At 42.2% G+C, this 18,222-nt stretch overlaps 2 protein-coding genes across 2 annotated transcripts; both read right to left on the reverse strand.

Annotated features, from left to right (window-relative positions):
* Nucleotides 1-305: 305 nt before the first annotated feature.
* EIF3J (eukaryotic translation initiation factor 3 subunit J) lies at nucleotides 306-11,645 on the reverse strand. Its single transcript, XM_082735348.1, has 3 exons — nucleotides 11,484-11,645; nucleotides 11,294-11,397; nucleotides 306-428 (listed from the first exon to the last, which is right to left on the reverse strand). The coding sequence occupies exons 1-3, from the start codon at nucleotides 11,524-11,526 to the stop codon at nucleotides 321-323; spliced, it is 255 nt and encodes an 84-aa protein (XP_082591474.1). The 5' UTR covers nucleotides 11,527-11,645; the 3' UTR covers nucleotides 306-320.
* Nucleotides 11,646-11,672: 27 nt separating this feature from the next.
* LOC309867065 (uncharacterized protein) lies at nucleotides 11,673-15,570 on the reverse strand (the record flags this gene model as incomplete). The annotated part of the gene is made up of 2 exons (XM_082735342.1): nucleotides 12,063-15,570; nucleotides 11,673-11,829 (listed from the first exon to the last, which is right to left on the reverse strand). The coding sequence occupies exons 1-2, from the start codon at nucleotides 12,386-12,388 to the stop codon at nucleotides 11,673-11,675; spliced, it is 483 nt and encodes a 160-aa protein (XP_082591468.1). The 5' UTR covers nucleotides 12,389-15,570.
* Between the last annotated feature and the right edge of the window lie 2,652 nt (nucleotides 15,571-18,222).

Genomic DNA, 18,222 nt, shown 5'->3' on the forward strand with positions numbered 1-18,222 from the left:
AGGCAAATAAGAATGGGAGAAGTTCTGGGACTCTTCCTTTCTCCTCTCTGATCTAATCCCTAAGGCCCAAACACCTCCCTTCATATTTCTCCAGCACTTTCAGCAGGATTTAGATCATTAAAATATGAGGCCACACCCTCTACTCTTTCCTAACAGCAGCACTCAAACAGAAAGCAGCAGGCAGGATCCAATCTGATTATGATTTGAGGGAGAGAAGAAATGGGAGAAGAGAATAAAGGGAGAACAGAAGGATGTTTGGGTTTCTTAACACCAAAATTTTCAGTTTTGTGACCATTCCATCGTGTATCTTAATATAAGCACTAAATGCTCACCAAGATTGAAAACCAAAAATGAAGGAACCCCAGTGGCTCACCTGGTTTTACTTCTGCTTCCTCTTTTTTTTCATCATCATCATCATCCCAGTTATCCTAAAGAAAAGGACCTCTATTAATAATTCTCGCATGTTTACTTTTTTCCGTGTGCACCTTATTATCAACTTTTCTAACTCCACGGAAACAAGCTTATTAGAAATTTTTTGGTATTGCATTAAAATTTTAAATTAATGTCGGAAGAACAGACATCATGATGCTGAGCTACCCTAGCCAAGGAAAAGGTCTGTCTTTCCATTTGTTCAAGTTTACTTGTTTTAAAGTTTCTCTCTTAGGGGTGCATGGAAGGGTCATGATCCCAGGGTCAAGCTCTGGGTCAGCAGGCTCCCTGCTCAGTGGGGAGCCTCCTTCTCCCTCTCCCCACTCCCTTGCCCATGCTTTCTGTCTCAAATAAATAAATCTTTAAAAAAAATAAAGTTTCTCTCTTAGAAGATTTGTGAATTTCTCTTTAGGTACATTCTTAAGAATTTCTGCGTTCCTACTGTAAATACAGGTTTTTTCCCGTTATGTCCTCTAACTGGTTATTATTTGTATATATGATTGACTTTTATATGTTAATTTTATATCCTGCTACCTTATATTTGAATTTTTTAAAATTCATTTATCACTTTTCATTGATTCCCTAGGGTTTTCCAAGTGTACTACATATCATCTGCAAATGAGAATAGCTTTACTTCTTTACCAGTTCTTTTTTTAAAGACATTTATTTATTAGAGAGAGAGAGAGCAGGGGTAGGGGGGAGAGAAAGAGTCTCAAGCAGACTCCCACTGAGCACAGAGCCTAAAGCCCCAGATTCCATGACCCAGAGATCATAAGCTGAGCTGTAACCAAGACTTTGACACTCAACCGACTGGGCCACCCAGATGTTCTACTTCTTTACCAATTCTTATGCCTCCACAACTGATTTCTCCAATTATACTCACTAAACCTCTTGTACACTGTGAATGGTAGCAGCGATAATGATGATTACCTTCTTCTCTTACGGAAATACCTCTAGTGTTTCCCCATGAAGTGTATGCACCCCACTGTATTTATGCAGTAAATTACATTTATCAATCTTTTCTTGCCTGTGGATTTCAAGCCAGCTTCTTCTAGAATATATACACTTTTATTGTTTTTCAACAAAATCTCTGGTCCATGTGGAGTTTTTTCTCTTGTGTGGTATGAAGTATGGATCTTATCTATTTCCAAATGGTTACCCAACTGTCACAGCTTCGGTTATTAAAAAGTCCACCTGAAGGTGCCTAGGTGGCTCGGTGGGTTAAGCCTCTGCCTTCGGCTCAGGTCATGGTCTCAGGGTCCTGGTATTGGGCCCCACATCGGGTTCTCTGCTTGGCAGGGAGCCTGCTTCCCCCTCTCTCTCTGCCTACTTGTGATCTCTCTCTGTCAAATTAATAAATAAAATCTTAAAAAAAAAAAAGAAGTCCACCCAAGTCCAGTGATTTGCCATGTAGTAAATTTTCACAGGTACTTGGTCTATTTCTGCTTTCTATCCCATCCGGCTATTTTCTCTTCATGCCCCAATACCATACTGCTTCCCTTACTATAATTATAGTATGTTTTTATATAGGCCAGGGCTAGTCCCTCCCTTATAGATTCTCAGGCTTTTTAGTATTTTCCTAGCCATTCTTGCATATTTGTTTTTCCGTATTAACTTTTGTATCATCTTGTCTAATTCTATAAAAAACCTTCCCTGTTAACAAAATACAAGATAACCAAGCCAGAACTACTTCTCTTAAAGTAATTTGCAGCTGTTTTTTTTTTTTTTTTTTTTAAGATTTTATTTATTTATTTGACAGAGAAATCACAAGTAGGCAGAGAGGCAGGCAGAGAGAGAGAGAGAGGAGGAAGCAGGCTCCCTGCTGAGCAAAGAGCCCGATGCGGGACTCGATCCCAGGACCCTGAGATCATGACCTGAGCCGAAGGCAGCGGCTTAACCACTGAGCCACCCAGGCGCCCCAATTTGCAGCTGTTTTAAATAAAAAACTGAAAGGACTTTATATTTCTTACTTTCTCAAATGCAGTGGTTCCGGGTGCCTGGGTTAAAGCCTCTGCCTTTGACTCAGGTCATGATCCTAGGGTCCTGGGATCGAGCCCCGCATTGGGCTGTCTGCTCAGTGGGAAGCCTGCTTCCCTTCCTCCCTCTCTCTGCCTGCCTCTCTGCCTACTTGTGATCTCTGTCAAATAAATAAATAAAATCTTAAAAAAAAAAAAATCAAATCAAATGCAGTGTTCAATTATTTCAAGTATTCCATTCAACACAGCCCTGATTAATGAATTAAATCCATATAATATTTAAACCCAATATTTAAAAGCAGTCAAGAGCTAATCAATAGCTTCTTGAACCCACTCCCTAACTTGGGTGGGACACTTTAAGGTGGATCTATAGTCTTGTCTTTTCTACACCTAACAGAGCCCCTAAATATAAACTGATTACCAAACAATTTTCCAAAGGCTCCAAAGATTTGGAATGCTTAAATTTAATAGGGGCAGACACAGCCTTGTATTTAGATAGGGCTTTCATCTACAGGTAGCCTGGCCACTGTCTCGGCAACTACCATTTGAATGTAAATGACATGCCATTTGAAGCTGAACCACAGGATTGCAGATGCAAAGCAAGAGGCCCAGATGTGACTGGAGGATATAGAGGGTGACTAATGTGCGCCTATGACACCAAGCTTGTGTTTTATAACAAGACAGGTCATAATCTGAATCAGTCTAGGTATTTAAACTAACCAAGCCTTGATTTTAATAAAAATCCACCAAAGAACTAAAAAATCCCAGATAAGACTGCCATGTGTTCTACAAGCAGAGTAGAAAGAAATTTATAGAAAAGTAAAATATTCTGGGATGCCTGGGGGCTCAGTTGGTTAAGAGTTTGCCTTTGGCTCACGTCATGATCCTAGGGTCCTGGGATAGAGTCCTGCATCAGGCTCAGTTAGTCAGTGGGGATTGTGCTTCTCCCTCTACCTGTCACTCCCCCTGCTTGTGTTCTCTCTCTCTGACAATAAATAAAATCTTTAAAAAAAATTAAAAAAAAAATTTTCATAATCACCTTACCCTGGCAATTTAACTTACAGTTCAAGGTTAACAGACTGAAAGCAAACCTTCTTGTACTGTTTGGACATCTAAGATATATCAGTTAGAAATTAGACAGCAAATGTTTATATAATTTCACTGGTTTGCTTAAGTGCTTGTTATCAAACATCACAGTACAAAAGTAACCCTAGAGCTAAAAACAAAAATTAACCACCAACAGTTTTTTTGTTGTTTTAATCTTCACAGAATATAGAAAGCTGGGTCTGAGTGGGTCTTTAGACAGGAAGACCATTTGCTGACTTCAAAGGGGTACATACTCACCTCTCTCTACTAATAACAGTGATGATGATGATGATGATGATAAAGCATTTATCAAGTGCTTACTTTTCACCAGGTACTGTGCAAAGGGCCTTACCTGTAGTAACAGTTAACCCTAACAAAAGTTCTGTAAATAAGGTAGTGCTATCCCTATTTTATAGATAAGAATATTAAGGCCCTGAGACAGCTATCCCAAAATCTTAGTGAAATATAATGAAGGATGAAAGAACCAAAACAAACCAACCAACCCCCCCAAAAATTAAGGAACCACTTCTAAATGGATATAGAAGGTGACTAATGTGCGCCTATGACATTAAAGTGTCATAGAAACATAACTTCTTACCTGAGCCCTGAAAAGCATACAATAACTATCTGAGATTTAGGTCTCTCCCCCACCAAAATGTGTTCTTTCAATCAGTTCTGGAATAAGTCCCCCTGGAACTGCAGGAAAGCTCATCAAAGAGAAGGGTATGGCATATGGTATCATGCCCAGCTACAATTCTATCAGTTACCTACCTCAAATTGCCTGTGATGATTTTCTACTAATTTTAAGAGACTAGTCCAGCAGCCTCTGGTAGTAGGGGGCCAAGAGGGGTAAAGTATGGCTAAAAATGAGTAGCTCCATGCTAGGACATCCAAAAATGGTGAAGCAGATACATCAGGGGAGCATTTCTCAGTTCCCTCTGCCAGTAAAACATTACCCCCACCAATATCACTGCTCCCTCATATCTCATTTATACCAACTCTATGTACCACACCTTCATCCCTGTTCCTGGTTTCCCCATCAAAGCATAAACCTTATTCCAGATGTTCAAGTTAAACTGTCCCATCAGTGTAGACATAATGAGGCTACCCGGGATTCTACCGCAGAATGGATTTTAGAAGCTAAAGCAGTGGTTCCTACAGAGAACAGCTATGGGCTGTGGGAACAGCTATGGCACCTGCTTCTACATTCATAAAAGAACCATGAAAGCAAGCCTTGCCTGTCACCCTGACCCCAGAGTACTCAAATCTGCCCTAAAGTTTCTACCACACCGTGGACAGTCCCTAAAGAAGGGAGCATAATGATGTTAACAAAAAGACTAGTCACCCTTCCAAAGAGAGTAATCCCAAAAGCAGGTTAGGCAGTTTTCCCCATGAATTTAAAGTTTTTGTTTTCTTAGTTATAAAATTTGCCAAGTGCCCAAAAAGTACATGTAAGGTAGAATGTCGAAATCTGCTCAATTTTCTATAAACACTAAGACTTTGTAAATCCTGACAATAACTTCAGATAAAATTCAAAAAAAGTTCTTCGAGAAACAACTAAAATTAACACATTTGAGTAGCAATTAAATCTGTATTTTAGTAAGCTCTAAATGGCTATATGGCTCCAGAGACTACCTGTCAATAACCAAGTGAATTCCTTACCCAATTATTTTTGGTAGGTAATAAATTTGCTAAATATAATATTCAATTTGTCTTTAAAACAATCATCCAGGAGCGCCTGGGTGGCTGAGTCGGTTAACGCCTCTGTCTTCGGCTCAGGTCATGATCTCAGGTCCTGGGATAGAGCCCCACATCAGGCTCTCTGCTCAGCAGGGAGCCTGCTTCCTCCTCTCTCTCTCTGCCTGCCCCTCTACCTACTTATGTTCATCTCTGTCAAATAAATAAATTTTTTTTAAAATCTTTAAAAAAAAAAAAAAACAATCATCCAGGTTGCTCTTGTAAAATGGCTAGCTTCCTTAAAACAGAGGCGGTTTATAAACTACTCACCTATACTCTTCTACAATACACATCCAACATCATGTGAGCCATTTCTCTGAAAGAGCTGACTGCTTTTCAAGTTTAAAACCTGCTATGGGGGGCACGTGGGTGACTCAGTCCTTAAGCATCTGCTTTCTGCTCAGGTCATGATCCCAGGGTCCTGGGATAGAACCCTACCCCCCAACATGTCCCTGCTCGGTGGGAAGCCTGCTTCTCCTTCTCCCACTCCTCTAGCTTGTGTTCCCTCTCTCACTGTCTCTCTCTCTCTCTAATAAATAAATAAACAAACAAATAAATAAATACAATCTTTAAAACAACAACAAAACCAAAATCTGCTTCCCAACTGAACAGGACTAGAAATGAAAATAAAACAAAAATTTTAAATCCTGCTTTTTAAAAATTCCTTATAATATAGCCAGTAGTTGGCTAATCTGTCATTTTTATAATGTACAACTACAGAATGTCACATGCAGTAAGAGAACACGTTTACGGCTGAAAATGCTTTCCAACTTAAGCAAGATATATTTATAGATCATCAAACAGAAGTAGCTACAAAGGAAGGTAAAATTCTTTTGCCCCACAGCAAGAATCCATTAATTAACACATACTCCTTTACTTTTCTTTAAGTAGTTTGGTTTAGGTAAAGAATAACCTTTTGCAGAAAAAGAGCCTTTCAGTGATGTTCCGTAAGCTGTACTGCCGTGCTCTAAGAGGTCCCAGAACTCTCTAACAGGCTTCTGGCAAGGGTAGACTTTCCAGAGAAGTTCAGTTTTTAGAAGAAGCCCAGGGGTGCCTGGGTGGCTCAGTGGGTTAAGGCCTCTGCCTTTGGCTCAGGTCATGATCCCAGGGTCCTGGGAGGGAGCCCTGCATAAGGCTCTCTGCTCAGCGGGGAGCCTGCTTCCCTGCCTTCTCTCTCTGCCTACTTGTGATCTGTCAAATAAATAAGTAAAAATCTTTTAAAAAGTAAAATAAAAGAAGCCCAAATGTTATTCCATCATCTCAGAAGTATGTTGGCTTCTGGAAGCCAAGGTACCTGCCTCAATAAATTCTACTTCATTTAATTCAATTCATTACATTTTTAACATCTTACTATGTATTATGGCTCAGCACTCAGTTGAATTCCACCTCAATGCCTACCTGTCTCATATCTGGAACTCTCATTAATCAATTCTACTTTAAATGCTTGGCTAAAGCAAGATCAAGTTACTGAACAATAAACAAATGGCTTATTTATTTTCAGTCATCCAGTATGATAAACACATCAGGTAAATATTTTCCAGTAACAAACATGCTATCTAACTAAAAACTTACTAGTTTATAAAAACTACCAGGGAACTGAAATGATGTAACTGAGATTTACCTCAAAATAATCTGGTTAGGAGAGAATAGTAAGTGGAGAGACAGAAAAAATAAGATCATTCATGGGTTTATTAAATTCTCTTTACCTCTTTTTATGCTTGGATTTTTTCATAAGAAATTACACACACTTCAAGATACCATTTCCTGGCAAAATACCCACCTTCTGAGTATTTTCCAATAATCTCCCATTTCTCTGAAGTAGAGAGAACAGCTATTTCCAGTTTTTGAAAAAAATGTCCTTACTCTGATAAATTTAAGCTATTGAGCGGAGAGGATCCTAAAAGATGGCTGAATGGGTAGTATGAGACAGGCAGTTTTCAACTAAGTCCATTCTCAGATCTTTATAAAAAAATTCTATAATAGCATTACAGGAGCAAATGCCAGAGATGTTTGAACACAGCCAGAAGTCTCCTCAAAACAATTCTACACACCTTAAATAAATTCAAGTTTTAATCTGTTCTATATTGAAATGCTCGGAAACTAGTAAAACAGAGTAAAAGTTGTGTTGTCCCTGCTCACGAAGGATAGGTACTCACTGCCTTCTTAGTCAACCCACCCTGCACATCACTCCAGCAATGGGGAAGGAGTGTTGTGATAATATGCTAAGTGAACAATCTGTCCCACTACCTCTGCATAACATCAGGACAGTAAGAAATGTAAAATAAAGCAAATATTAACAGGAGAGTATGTTTGCCAGTTCTCATCTTTCTTTTTTCCTTTTTTTTTTTTTTCTTAAAGGATTTAAGTAATTTCTACAACCAACATGGGGCTCAAACTTACAACCCTAAGTTAAAGAGTTGCATGTTCTGCCCACTAAGCCAGCCAGGGGCCTCTAGTTCTCATCTTTTTTTTTTTTTTTAAAGATTTTATTTATTTATTTGATAGACAGAGATCACAAGTAGGCAGAGAGGCAGGCAGAAAGAGAGGAGGAAGCAGGCTCGGCTCGATCCCAAGACCCTGAGATCATGACCTCAGTCAAAGGCAGAGGCTTAACCCTCGAGCCACCCAGGTGCCCCAGTTTTCATCTTTTTAACTGGGAAGAAGCATAGGCTTCTCTCCTCATAAATATTAACAATTCTATGGTTTCACCTAAATACAATTCTGTCAATACCAGACACCTATTTGAGAAGTCAAGGGCAGCAAAATGTTATAATGTCTACTGAAAGACAGTAAACTACTGAAGCAAATTACTGTAACAAAGACCTCAGTTTTCATTTCTCAGGACATTACAAATGACATTAAATCTATATCATTAAAGGTTAAACACTAGATGATGACATAAACTAAAGAACTTATTCTGTTTCTGCATATTTTACCTTTGAAGACTTTTAAAAAATTCATACACTGTACACTTAAAGGTTATGAGTATTTGAGCTCATGAAAAGTAAGCTTTGTGTCCGCATCCTTAACTAAAGAATTAAGTACTAAAACACTATAATTCAGAAACTTGGTATTATTATCATCCAAAGTGACAAAATTGAACTCTAGATTGGCAATTTTTAAGTAAGCAAAAACTTGCTTGATAACCAAAGTCATCCCATTCTCAGTAAAATTCTGAGTAAATAGCTACTGTGGAGAGAACTTACTACTGAGTAAATAGCCATTATGGAGAGAAGTTAGCTCAGGAAATCACAAAATGTGGCACAAAATAAACCCCCAGATACCAGATCTAACCAGCGTATTTTCCTTTAGCCAGAAAAATTAGTTTCTTTTCAAGACTGCATCTTGAAGAGAGTATTAACATTTATGGAGTGCCTCCCAAGTACTAGGTAATTCTGCTAACGCTAGACATATTAAAACATTTAAAGTGTAAAACAGGGGCACCTGGGTGGCTCAGTGGGTTAAAGCCTCTCCCTTTGGCTCAGGTCATTATCCCAGGGTCCTAGGATCAAGCCCCGCATCAGGCTCTCTGCTCAACAGGGAGCCTGCTTCCCACCCCCACTCTGCCTGCCTCTGCCTACTTGTGATCTCTGTCAAGTAAATAAATACAGTCTTTATTTTTTTTCATTTTTTTAAAAAAGATTTTATTTATTTATCTGACAGACAAAGATCACAAGTAGGCAGAGCGGCAAGCAGAGAGAGAGGAAGGGAAGCAGGCTCCCTGCTGAGCAGAGAGCCAGACACGGGGCTCGATCCCAGGACTCTGGGATCATGACCTGAACCGAAGGCAGAGGCTTTAACCCACTGAGCCACCCAGGCGCCCCTAAATACAGTCTTTAAAAATAAATAAATAAATAAAATAAAGTGTAAAACAGGGGCACCTGGGTGGCTGAGTTGGTGTTGGACTCAATTTCGGCTCAGGTCGTGATCTCGGGTTCATGAGATCAAGCCCCACCTCAGGCTCCACACTAGGCATGGACAGCTTGCTTAAGATTTTCTCTCCCTTCCCCCTAACCTAAATAAATAAATAAGCAAAACAACCCCGTGAAGTTTTCTCCTATAATGAAAATTTAGATTAGGACACTAAAAAAAAAGATTAAAAAACATGATTATGACCAAGAACACAGAAAATGTCCAGGCAGTAATATACACCCAGGTCGGTCTGATTGCAAAGCCCAGGAATCAAATTATTCTTTGAATACCATAACCTGGGAATCTTGAAGAAATTCAAAAGAAATAAACCAACATTTCAACTCAGAAATAAGATGGACAAGTTCAGTTTTTCTCCAAGATCCAACTTCAATGTTTATGTAAAAGCAATAAGATATCTGCATAAAAGAAAGAATCTGCACTGAAAGAGTGAGCGGACAAGATGACCTTTATGGTCTCTTAAAACCTGTAAATCTCTTAGTTCCAAGTGTTCAGAATTAAATTTATCGGGACTGGACACCCTTGAGATCCAGTAATCTCTGGCAGGCTACTTCACGGTATCACTTCAGACTACTCCATTCAGACTTCATTTTCTAGTACTTCTTTCCTTATTTCTCTAATATTTTCTTTTCATTTGCTAAAGTATTCCTAATTTCCAGAACAGATGTCCTAATAGCTGCATCCAGTAAGAATACAAAAAGTGAAAGGACAAATTTGAACTGAAGGCTCAAAACATAAAGTCCACTACAATATAAGGAGGTAACTAATATCTTGCAATGAGACTGATACACAGTTCATTCCCATGTTTATACAACATGGAAATGGACCGTCTAAGTATCTTCACAAGAGTACTACTCATTTATTAATCCCAATGTCTGCAAAGCTCACATTATTTCTGAACCTCAAGCTGTTCCATAAATTGGACATCCACCTCATCAGACTCAGAATAAAAAGGTAAAATCCAAACAAAAGTAGTAATAAGTTCATAGTGATTATCTAGCTTAAATTTTTTCAACCCAAGAAGGACTTAATAGGGTTTCCCAATATGTACTGAAGTGTAGAAGTTAGGAAAGTAAAACGTCCAGTACGCCATTTAAGCCAAGAAAAACCATTTTCTCAATTCATACAAAACTTTATCTGCACAAATATAAAAGATTTTGAGAGCTCTGTTAATAAGAATCTTTTAACATTTTGGTCTTGAAAGGTTTGTTAGCTACTTATAAAAATGAACACACTAATAATACTGTCATCTGAAGCCATTTGATGAGTCCCCAGGAGTCTTCAAAAACAAAACGACAAAGGTAATTCTGGTTCAGATCAACAAGGCACGGGAGAAAAAAACTGGCCCCTTCGTCTACTCCAACCAATATTTTCTTAGGCATCTTTCGTATGTAGACAAATAACTCACTCTGTCAACTGTCCGTTTTCCAGATCACTGTGTGGACTACCTAGGTTTCTGACCACTAGCCGCTGACTATTTTAGTACTCGTTCATCTTTTTACCACAGGGTGGGGATGGGAAGCCTAAAGTTATTTCACTTCACTGCTTCTATTTGTCTTGTGTTTTAAAAAAAAAAAAAAAAAGACTGAAATTAAACCACAGTATTTCATTCATCTAACTACTTGAACAAACTCTACAAATGGGCTTTCGGAAACAAATGAGTTACTGCCCCTACGGAGGCCTGAGCTCAACAAGGCAGGTGGGTTGCAATACTTTCCATATGGGAGAAACCATGGGGCTCAATCCCCAACTTCCCAGATCCTTTTGGCGAGCGCCTCCAGCCCATGAAGTTTGCACGTGGACCGGGCCCTTCCGCGGCTGTCACCTCCCGTCGCCAGTTGGCGGGTGGGATCCAGGCCTGGGTGCAGACCCTTAAAGTAACGCTGGGGCCGGGGCCACCACCGCCCTCGCCAATGAGTCCAAAAGGCCACGCCGCTCGACTCCGGCCCATATGGCCGGCGAGCAGAGGAGAGAAGGGCACCGGGGAACCCTACGCTCGCGTCTGGACCCAGAGCCCGCAGGCCCGGGCGGCGCCCCTGGGCCCAGAGTCCACCCGCCCGCCCGTTGGCGGGCATCCCCGCCCGCGACAGCGCCAGTCCACTCCCGCGCTGCCCGGAGCCCGAGCCCGCACCCACCTTGACGTCCTCGTCCTCGTCCTCGCCTTCCCAGCGGTCCCCGCCGGCAGTGCCGCCGCCCCCCACCTTCCGCACCGGGTCTTCCACGGAGAACGTGTCGGCGTCTACGGAAGAGAGCGAGCCGCGTTAGTGCCTGCTTCGGCTTGAGGCCGGCGCCGGCCCAGGCCCTGGCCCCATAACTTCTCCTCACCCCAAGAATCAGAGTCCCCCGCCGCTGCCGCCGCCGCCGCCATCTCGAACCGGGCGTGAGCGTGTGTGAGGGGAGAGCTAGCGAGGAGTTAGCGCGGCGGAGGTGAGTCACTGGCTTTGCTCTCGTTTGCCGGCGCGGGGCAGGCTGGGACCGTGGCTGACTGTGCGCCGCGGCCCAGGCCCCGCCCCCTCAGAGTGCTGCGGCGGCAGCGGCGGCGGAGGCGGCGGAGGCGGCGGGCGACGCGCGCGCGGGCGACAGCGGGGCGTAGAATGCGATCGCCGGCGCGGGAGTTGGGCGGGCGGGTGAGATCGAGCGTACAGTATTCCGTGGCATGGAGGTAGTGGTCCTGAAGGTAATGGGGCGGGAAGAGAGGAAGCGGTCAGGAGGAGGGCTGCCCCAGCCTGGGCTCCGTGGAGGAAACGTAAGTGCGAGGAAGTTAGAAGGTCGTCCCCTTGCCTGGCGCTCGGTCCTCGCCTGTCTTCGCCAGCCCTCCCCTGCCAATCCCAGCCTCGCCCCGACCGGTCGGGTGCACCCTCCCTCTGTTCTTTTTGGTCGCCGCCCGGGGCTGTTGGCGGATACCAAGGAGACCCCTCAGCTTTCCAAGCTGCGCTCTGAAGCGGGCTGTGGACGCCAGGGCCGCCAGTGGGGGCGGTGGGCCGGCAGCCCGGACCCTCGGAGGGGGCGTCGCGCTCTGGCGGAGGGAAGCTCCCTCTGGAAGCTAGTAGCGTGGGCCCGGCGCCCGAGAAGGAGCGAGTGGACAGGGCCGCATTCTTGGCCGTCTTCCTAGCCAGGGTGCTCGAATTCAGCTCCTGGCACGGTTGCCTCGAGTTAGTCACGAAGGGATCGAAGAGAGCCTCAGAACTCGAGGATTTTCCCTTCCCGTGAGCCCCTTGAAGCCAGTACATGATTCTTTCGCAGAATAATTTCAGAACTCAGTCTGCGGTAGGCCTAGTCTCTAGCCTTGTCCTCAAGGAGCGCACAGTCAAGTAGCAAAGATAGACATGTAAACAAAATTTCGACATAGTGTGATGACTGCAACAAAAAGAAGCATTATGAGGTTAAATGTAAAAAGGTAACTTTAACGGCGGGGGAGGGGGCGTGGGGGACCGGAATGCATGAAAAGTTTCCTGGTTTAAGTGCTTCGGTATCTGGAGTTTGAAAGACCACGTGAGATTTGTTCAAGTGCATTTCCTGTGCAGGGAAGGCTTATGGTCCCAGATCTGATGGGCACAATCGGAGATAAACTGAATAGGTAAACTGATTATAACAAAGGGTTTAAGATGGGCTAAACTGCTCTCTTTCCTTTGGGGTCACTGGGCTCCACTGCAGGGTATTAAGAGGGGAGCAACTTCAGATGTTTTTATTTTGCTTTAGTTGTTAATTTGTTTTTGAATATGTAATACATGTATTTGGTATAAAATTCAAGTTATAAAAGAATATATACAATGATCAGCCATTCAGTTCTTTCTAGAAGCAACAGTTCTCTGTTTCTTGTGTATCCTTTCAGGGAGTCTACAAATACACTTTTTTTTTTTAAAGTTTATTTATTTATTTATGTACTTAAGCACTGTCTACACCCATGGTGGGGCTGGAACTCAGGACCGGGGAACTCAGAAGAGTCACAGGCTCTTCTGACTGAACCAGCCCGCTGCTCCTACAAAAACATCTTTTTTTTTTTTTTTAATTTTTATTTATTTATTTATTTTATTTATTTGACAGACAGAGATCACAAGCAGGCAGAGAGGCAGGCAGAGAGAGGAGAAAGCAGGCTTCCTGCTGAGCAGAGAGCCCGATGGGGGCTCGGTCTCAGGACCCTGGGATCACAACCTGGGCTGAAAGCAGAGGCTTTAACCCACTGAGCCACCCAGGCGCCCCCAAAAACATCTTTTATAAACATGGTCTTTCAAGAGACTTTCTACAGCTTAGTTACTCATAGTTTTTCTTGATCTACAGCAGTACTTGGGGAGCTTGTTGGAAATGCAGAATCTCAGGCCCCATCCCAAACCTACTGAATCAGAATCTGCCCTTTAACGGGATCCTCAGATGAATCTGCCCATTAAAGTGTGAGAGGCAATGATACAGTCATCCATTATAAAGATAGATGAAAGGGTGGGATGCAAGATCCCTAGGATACAGTCTATCTTTTATTCACATTTGTATCTCCAGCATTTGGCACTGTATCTAATACCATAAAGCAAATGTTTTATGAATTAATTAAAGGAGAACACAAGCCTAAAGTAAAGTAAAGCAATGGTAACAGAGGAAAGGACTAATTGAGAAATATTTAAGGGTCAAAACAATTCATTGACTGTGATGGTTAATTTTATGCATTAGCTTGGCTAGGCCATGATAACCAGTTTTTGGTCAAACACTAGTTGTTGTTAATATCCTTGTTGTAAAAGATTAACATTTAAATCAGTAAGCTCTGAGGTAAAGCATATTATCCTCCAAAATTTGGATGGGTCTTATCCAATCAGGTAAAGGACTTAAAAATACCACACCGAGGAAAAAGAAATTCGGCCTCCAGTCTGCCTTTGGACTCTGCAGCAGCAGCTCTTGTGTGGGTCTCCATCCTAATGGCCAGCTCTGCAGATTTCAGAATTGCCAGTTTCTGTAATCTGTGAATCTGTTCCTTAAATCAGTCACTCTCCCTCCCTCCCTCCCTCTCTACACATTCACACACGCACACACGCGTGTGCGTGCACTCCCGCATCTCACGCTATTGGTTTTGTTTCTCTGGATAACCCCAACTAGTACAGTGACTGATTGGATGTGGAGGGGAAGGGGATGGCAGAAGTAGAGGATGGTGCTTTTGGAGATTGAATGAGTGGTGATAACACCAATCTATGGGTGCTGAAATAAAAAACATGAGAGCTATCCTTGCTTCCTCTTACCCCCTAAATTCAGTCACCAAGTTCTGTGATTTATTTTTGCTATTAATCTTGAATCCATTTACCCCCATATCTCTTGCTACCACCTTCATCAAAGCTTTCTCTAGACTTTTCTATGATGACCTTCACAATTGGTTTTCCTTCTCCCTGACTTGCCCCTCCACAGTCCATTCACTACACACCAGGCAGTTTGCTTATTTAAACATTTAAATCAGATCGTAACACCTATTTCTTGAGACTGTTGAGAACTATTCAGTGGCCTGTTATTTTTAAATTCCAGCTCCTTACTATAGCATACAAGGTCCTGTATGTTTTGACCCCTACCTCCCATCAGTCCCCTATGTCATTTTCTCTCATTAACTTCATTGCTACTAGCTGTCTAAGACTACTAAGCCCTTTCCTATTTTTGGACTTTGTACTTGCTATTCTTCCTGCCTACGATGTTCTTTCCACACATCTTTGCATGGTGTTTTTCTTTCAAATCAAAGTTCATATGTTACCTTTGCAGAAAGCTCTTTCCCCGACTTCCCTCCTGCAAGAGGCCTCCGCCAGTTACTCTATCTCATCACTCTGTTTTTGTCATAACATTTATCACAATCTCTAATGACCCTGTTTACATATTTAATGTCTCTTTGGAGTAAGGGACTTTGTGTTCTTTACTACTGTATTCCTATTACCTGGCATATAGTAAATGGTCAATAAACGTTTTTGAAAATGACTAATGGTGCCTCATCATAATAAGGACTAAGGATAAATTAACTTATGATCTTCTGATCTTGACATTCTTGTTGGATGTCCAAATAGACATGTCTAGTATATATTTGGAACCACAGAGGCCGGGGCTATGGATAGAGGACCAAGAGTCATCTGATTACGGTGGTTGATGAAATCATGTGACTAGAGGCTATCTGATAATAGGACAGAATGAGAACAATCTTTGAAAGACATCAACATTTAAGGAGCAGCCAGAGAAAATGGGTATAGAAAGCATACTAAGTTTAAAAAAAAAAAAAGTATCCTTCCAGTTCTGTTGTTTTGTTTGTAAAAAATTTAATTTTAAAACATTGTGGAATGTGTTGGGGTGCCTGGGTGGCTCAGTGGGTTAAAGCCTCTGCCTTCAGCTCAGGTCATGATTCCAGGGTCCTGGGATCAAGCCCTGAATCAGGCTCTCTGCTCGGTGGGGATCCTGCTTCCTCTCTCTCTCTGCCTGCCTCTCTGCCTACTTGTGATCTCTGTCTTTCAAATAAATAAATAAAATATTTTTTTTTTTTAAATTGTGGAATGTGGTATATTTGAAATTTCACTTTTTGACATCAGGAGACCTGGGTTTTAGTCATTCAAATATCAGATTACATTGAATTGAACATTGAACACTAATGGTGAAGACTGGAGAAAGTGCACAATGATTCCTTATTTTCTGGAAATTGTCCTAGTACACAAGAGTAGGTAGGCTCCCAAAAGCTGTGTTTGCTTTCATACCATAGCTGATTTAAGAAGGGCATAGCTGGGGCGCCTGGGTGGCTCAGTGGGTTGAGCCGCTGCCTTCGGCTCAGGTCATGATCTCAGAGTCTTGGGATCGAGTCCCGCATCGGGCTCTCTGCTCGGCGGAGAGCCTGCTTCCCTCTCTCTCTCTCTGCCTGCCTCTCCATCTACTTGTGGTTTCTCTCTGTCAAATAAATAAATAAAATCTTAAAAAAAAAAAAAAAAAGGGCATAGCTGGTTTGGGAAGGTCAAAAGCAAATTGACTGTGAAGCTAATGAAGCTTTAGCTTCAGAGCCCCTAGTTACATGGACCGCTTCCACTCTTCAAAGAAAGCCTTCCAAACTGTATATGCTTCAAACTCTGTAAAATCTGGAACTGCCTCTAGGTGGGATGTAAGTAACTCAGTGGAACTATCAGTTCTTTTTAGGTAGTCTCCAAAGATGGCCTTCCAATGAATAGTACTCATGCCCTTATGCAATCTCTTCCCCTTGAGTCTGGGCTAGCCCTGTGATTCATTTTTAACCAGTAGAATAGGGCAGATGTGACATGGGATGCTAGGCCATAACAAGCCTCATAGCTTCCACCTGCACCTTTTGGAATGCTCACTCGAGGAAGCCAGCAACCATGTAGGAAGTTTTACTACTCTAAGACTACCATGTTGTTTCAAACTAACTAGATGGAGAGGCTGTTTATGGAAAGAACCAGACATGGGAGTGAAAAAGCCATCTTGTGTATCCAGCCTGGTTGAGCTCTCATATGATTCCATCCCAAACACTTGAATGCAACTGCAGAAGACCAAAAAGCAAGAGTTGCTCAACTGAGCCCCATCACCCTACGGATGAGTGAGGGAGAAGTTATCTTAATTAAGCCTCTTAACTTTTGAGGTGAATCGTATGCAGTGATAACAGAAGGATTCTCTTTCCCAGGACTTTAGAATTTGGTGACTGATGACAGCACCCTGAAGGGAAGACCAAAACTCCTGATGAAGTGATGATTTTCCAGGCCACCTTACTTCCTTCTGCCTGCACTTGAGGTCCAGGTGTCCGCTCCTCTTTAAATGTCATGAGGTACCCCAGCATCTTTCATTCTTGGCCTCAGCAAAAAATTTTAACAAAGTCCAAACTTTGAAGTGTGAGCTCATTCATTGATTTATTCAACAAATAATTATGGAGTGCCTAGCCTATACCAAGGACTGTTCTAGGTTCTGGGGATATTAACTTGAAGATATTAATCTACATGCAATTGAACATGGGTTTGGGGAGTTGGAGATGCTATGGAGAAATACATGGGCTATATGTATGCAGCCCTGATAAATTTGTTAAGCAAAAATTGAGAATTTATTCACAGTGTTGTGCATGCTGCTTTTTGAAATGAGGAAGCAGGGAAATAATTGTCTAGAATTATGTGCAACAAAATTCATTCAGTCCTTAAAATGAGTCTGTGATTCACATGTTAGTCTCTAGGGGAACCCTATAATCATACATAACAGTATTATTTTATAGATGATCAGAGTAATCGATCAATGGTTTAACAAATTTATATTAAAACCTCTGCCTGTAAGAACTTCATCATTAAAACCATAAGGTGGTAAATGACAACAGAAATGCAGCAGAGGGGCGCCTGGGTGGCTCAGTGGGTTAAGCCGCTGCCTTCGGCTCAGGTCATGATCTCAGGGTCCTGGGATCGAGCCCCGCATTGGGCTCTCTGCTCAGCAGGGAGCCTGCTTCCTCCTTTCTCTCTACCTGCCTCTTTGCCTACTTATGATCTCTTTCTGTCAAATAAATAAATAAAATCTTAAAAAAAAAAAAAAGAAATGTAGCAGAGATGCCAGTGGTGGCTTTTTAAGATTTTTTTTTAAAGATTTTATTTATTAGACAGAGAGATCACAAATAGGCAGAGAGGCAGGCAGAGAGAGAAAGGAGGAAGCAGGCTCCCTGCTGAGCAGAGAGCCCGATGCGGGGTCTTGATCCCAGGACCCTGAGATCATGACCTGAGCCGCGGCTTAACCCACTGAGCCACCCAGGCGCCCTAAGATTTTTTTTTTTTTTAATTTATTTGACAGAGATCACAAGTAGGCAGAGAGAGAGGAGGAAGCAGGCTCCCTGCCAAGCAGAGAGCCCATTGCAGGGCTCGATTCCAGGACCTGGGATCATGACCTGAGCTGAAGGCAGAGGCTTTAACCAACTGAGCCACCCAGACGCCCCCCAATGGCTTCTTTTTAAGTGAGCTCCCTTAAGTACCAAACTCAAAATCTCAGAGATCAATGAATTAAGGCTGAAGAGGTTTTAATTGCATATAGGACAAGTTAAGATATTGATAAAGTACCAACCTCCCTGAATCATTATATATGTAAAAATACTGGATTT

Source organism: Mustela nivalis, assembly GCF_964662115.1.
Source record: "Mustela nivalis genome assembly, chromosome: 6".
Taxonomy (NCBI): Eukaryota; Metazoa; Chordata; class Mammalia; order Carnivora; family Mustelidae; genus Mustela; species Mustela nivalis.

Excerpts from the sequence above, each read along its gene's own strand:
- EIF3J (XM_082735348.1), bottom strand. The coding sequence starts at position 11,526 with ATGGCGGCGGCGGCGGCAGCGGCGGGGGACTCTGATTCTTGGG. Across the intron at positions 11,398-11,483 it reads GGGGGACTCTGATTCTTGGG|ACGCCGACACGTTCTCCGTG; the intron begins GTGAGGAGAAGT and ends TCTCTTCCGTAG. Across the intron at positions 429-11,293 it reads ACGAGGACGAGGACGTCAAG|GATAACTGGGATGATGATGA; the intron begins GTGGGTGCGGGC and ends CCTTTTCTTTAG.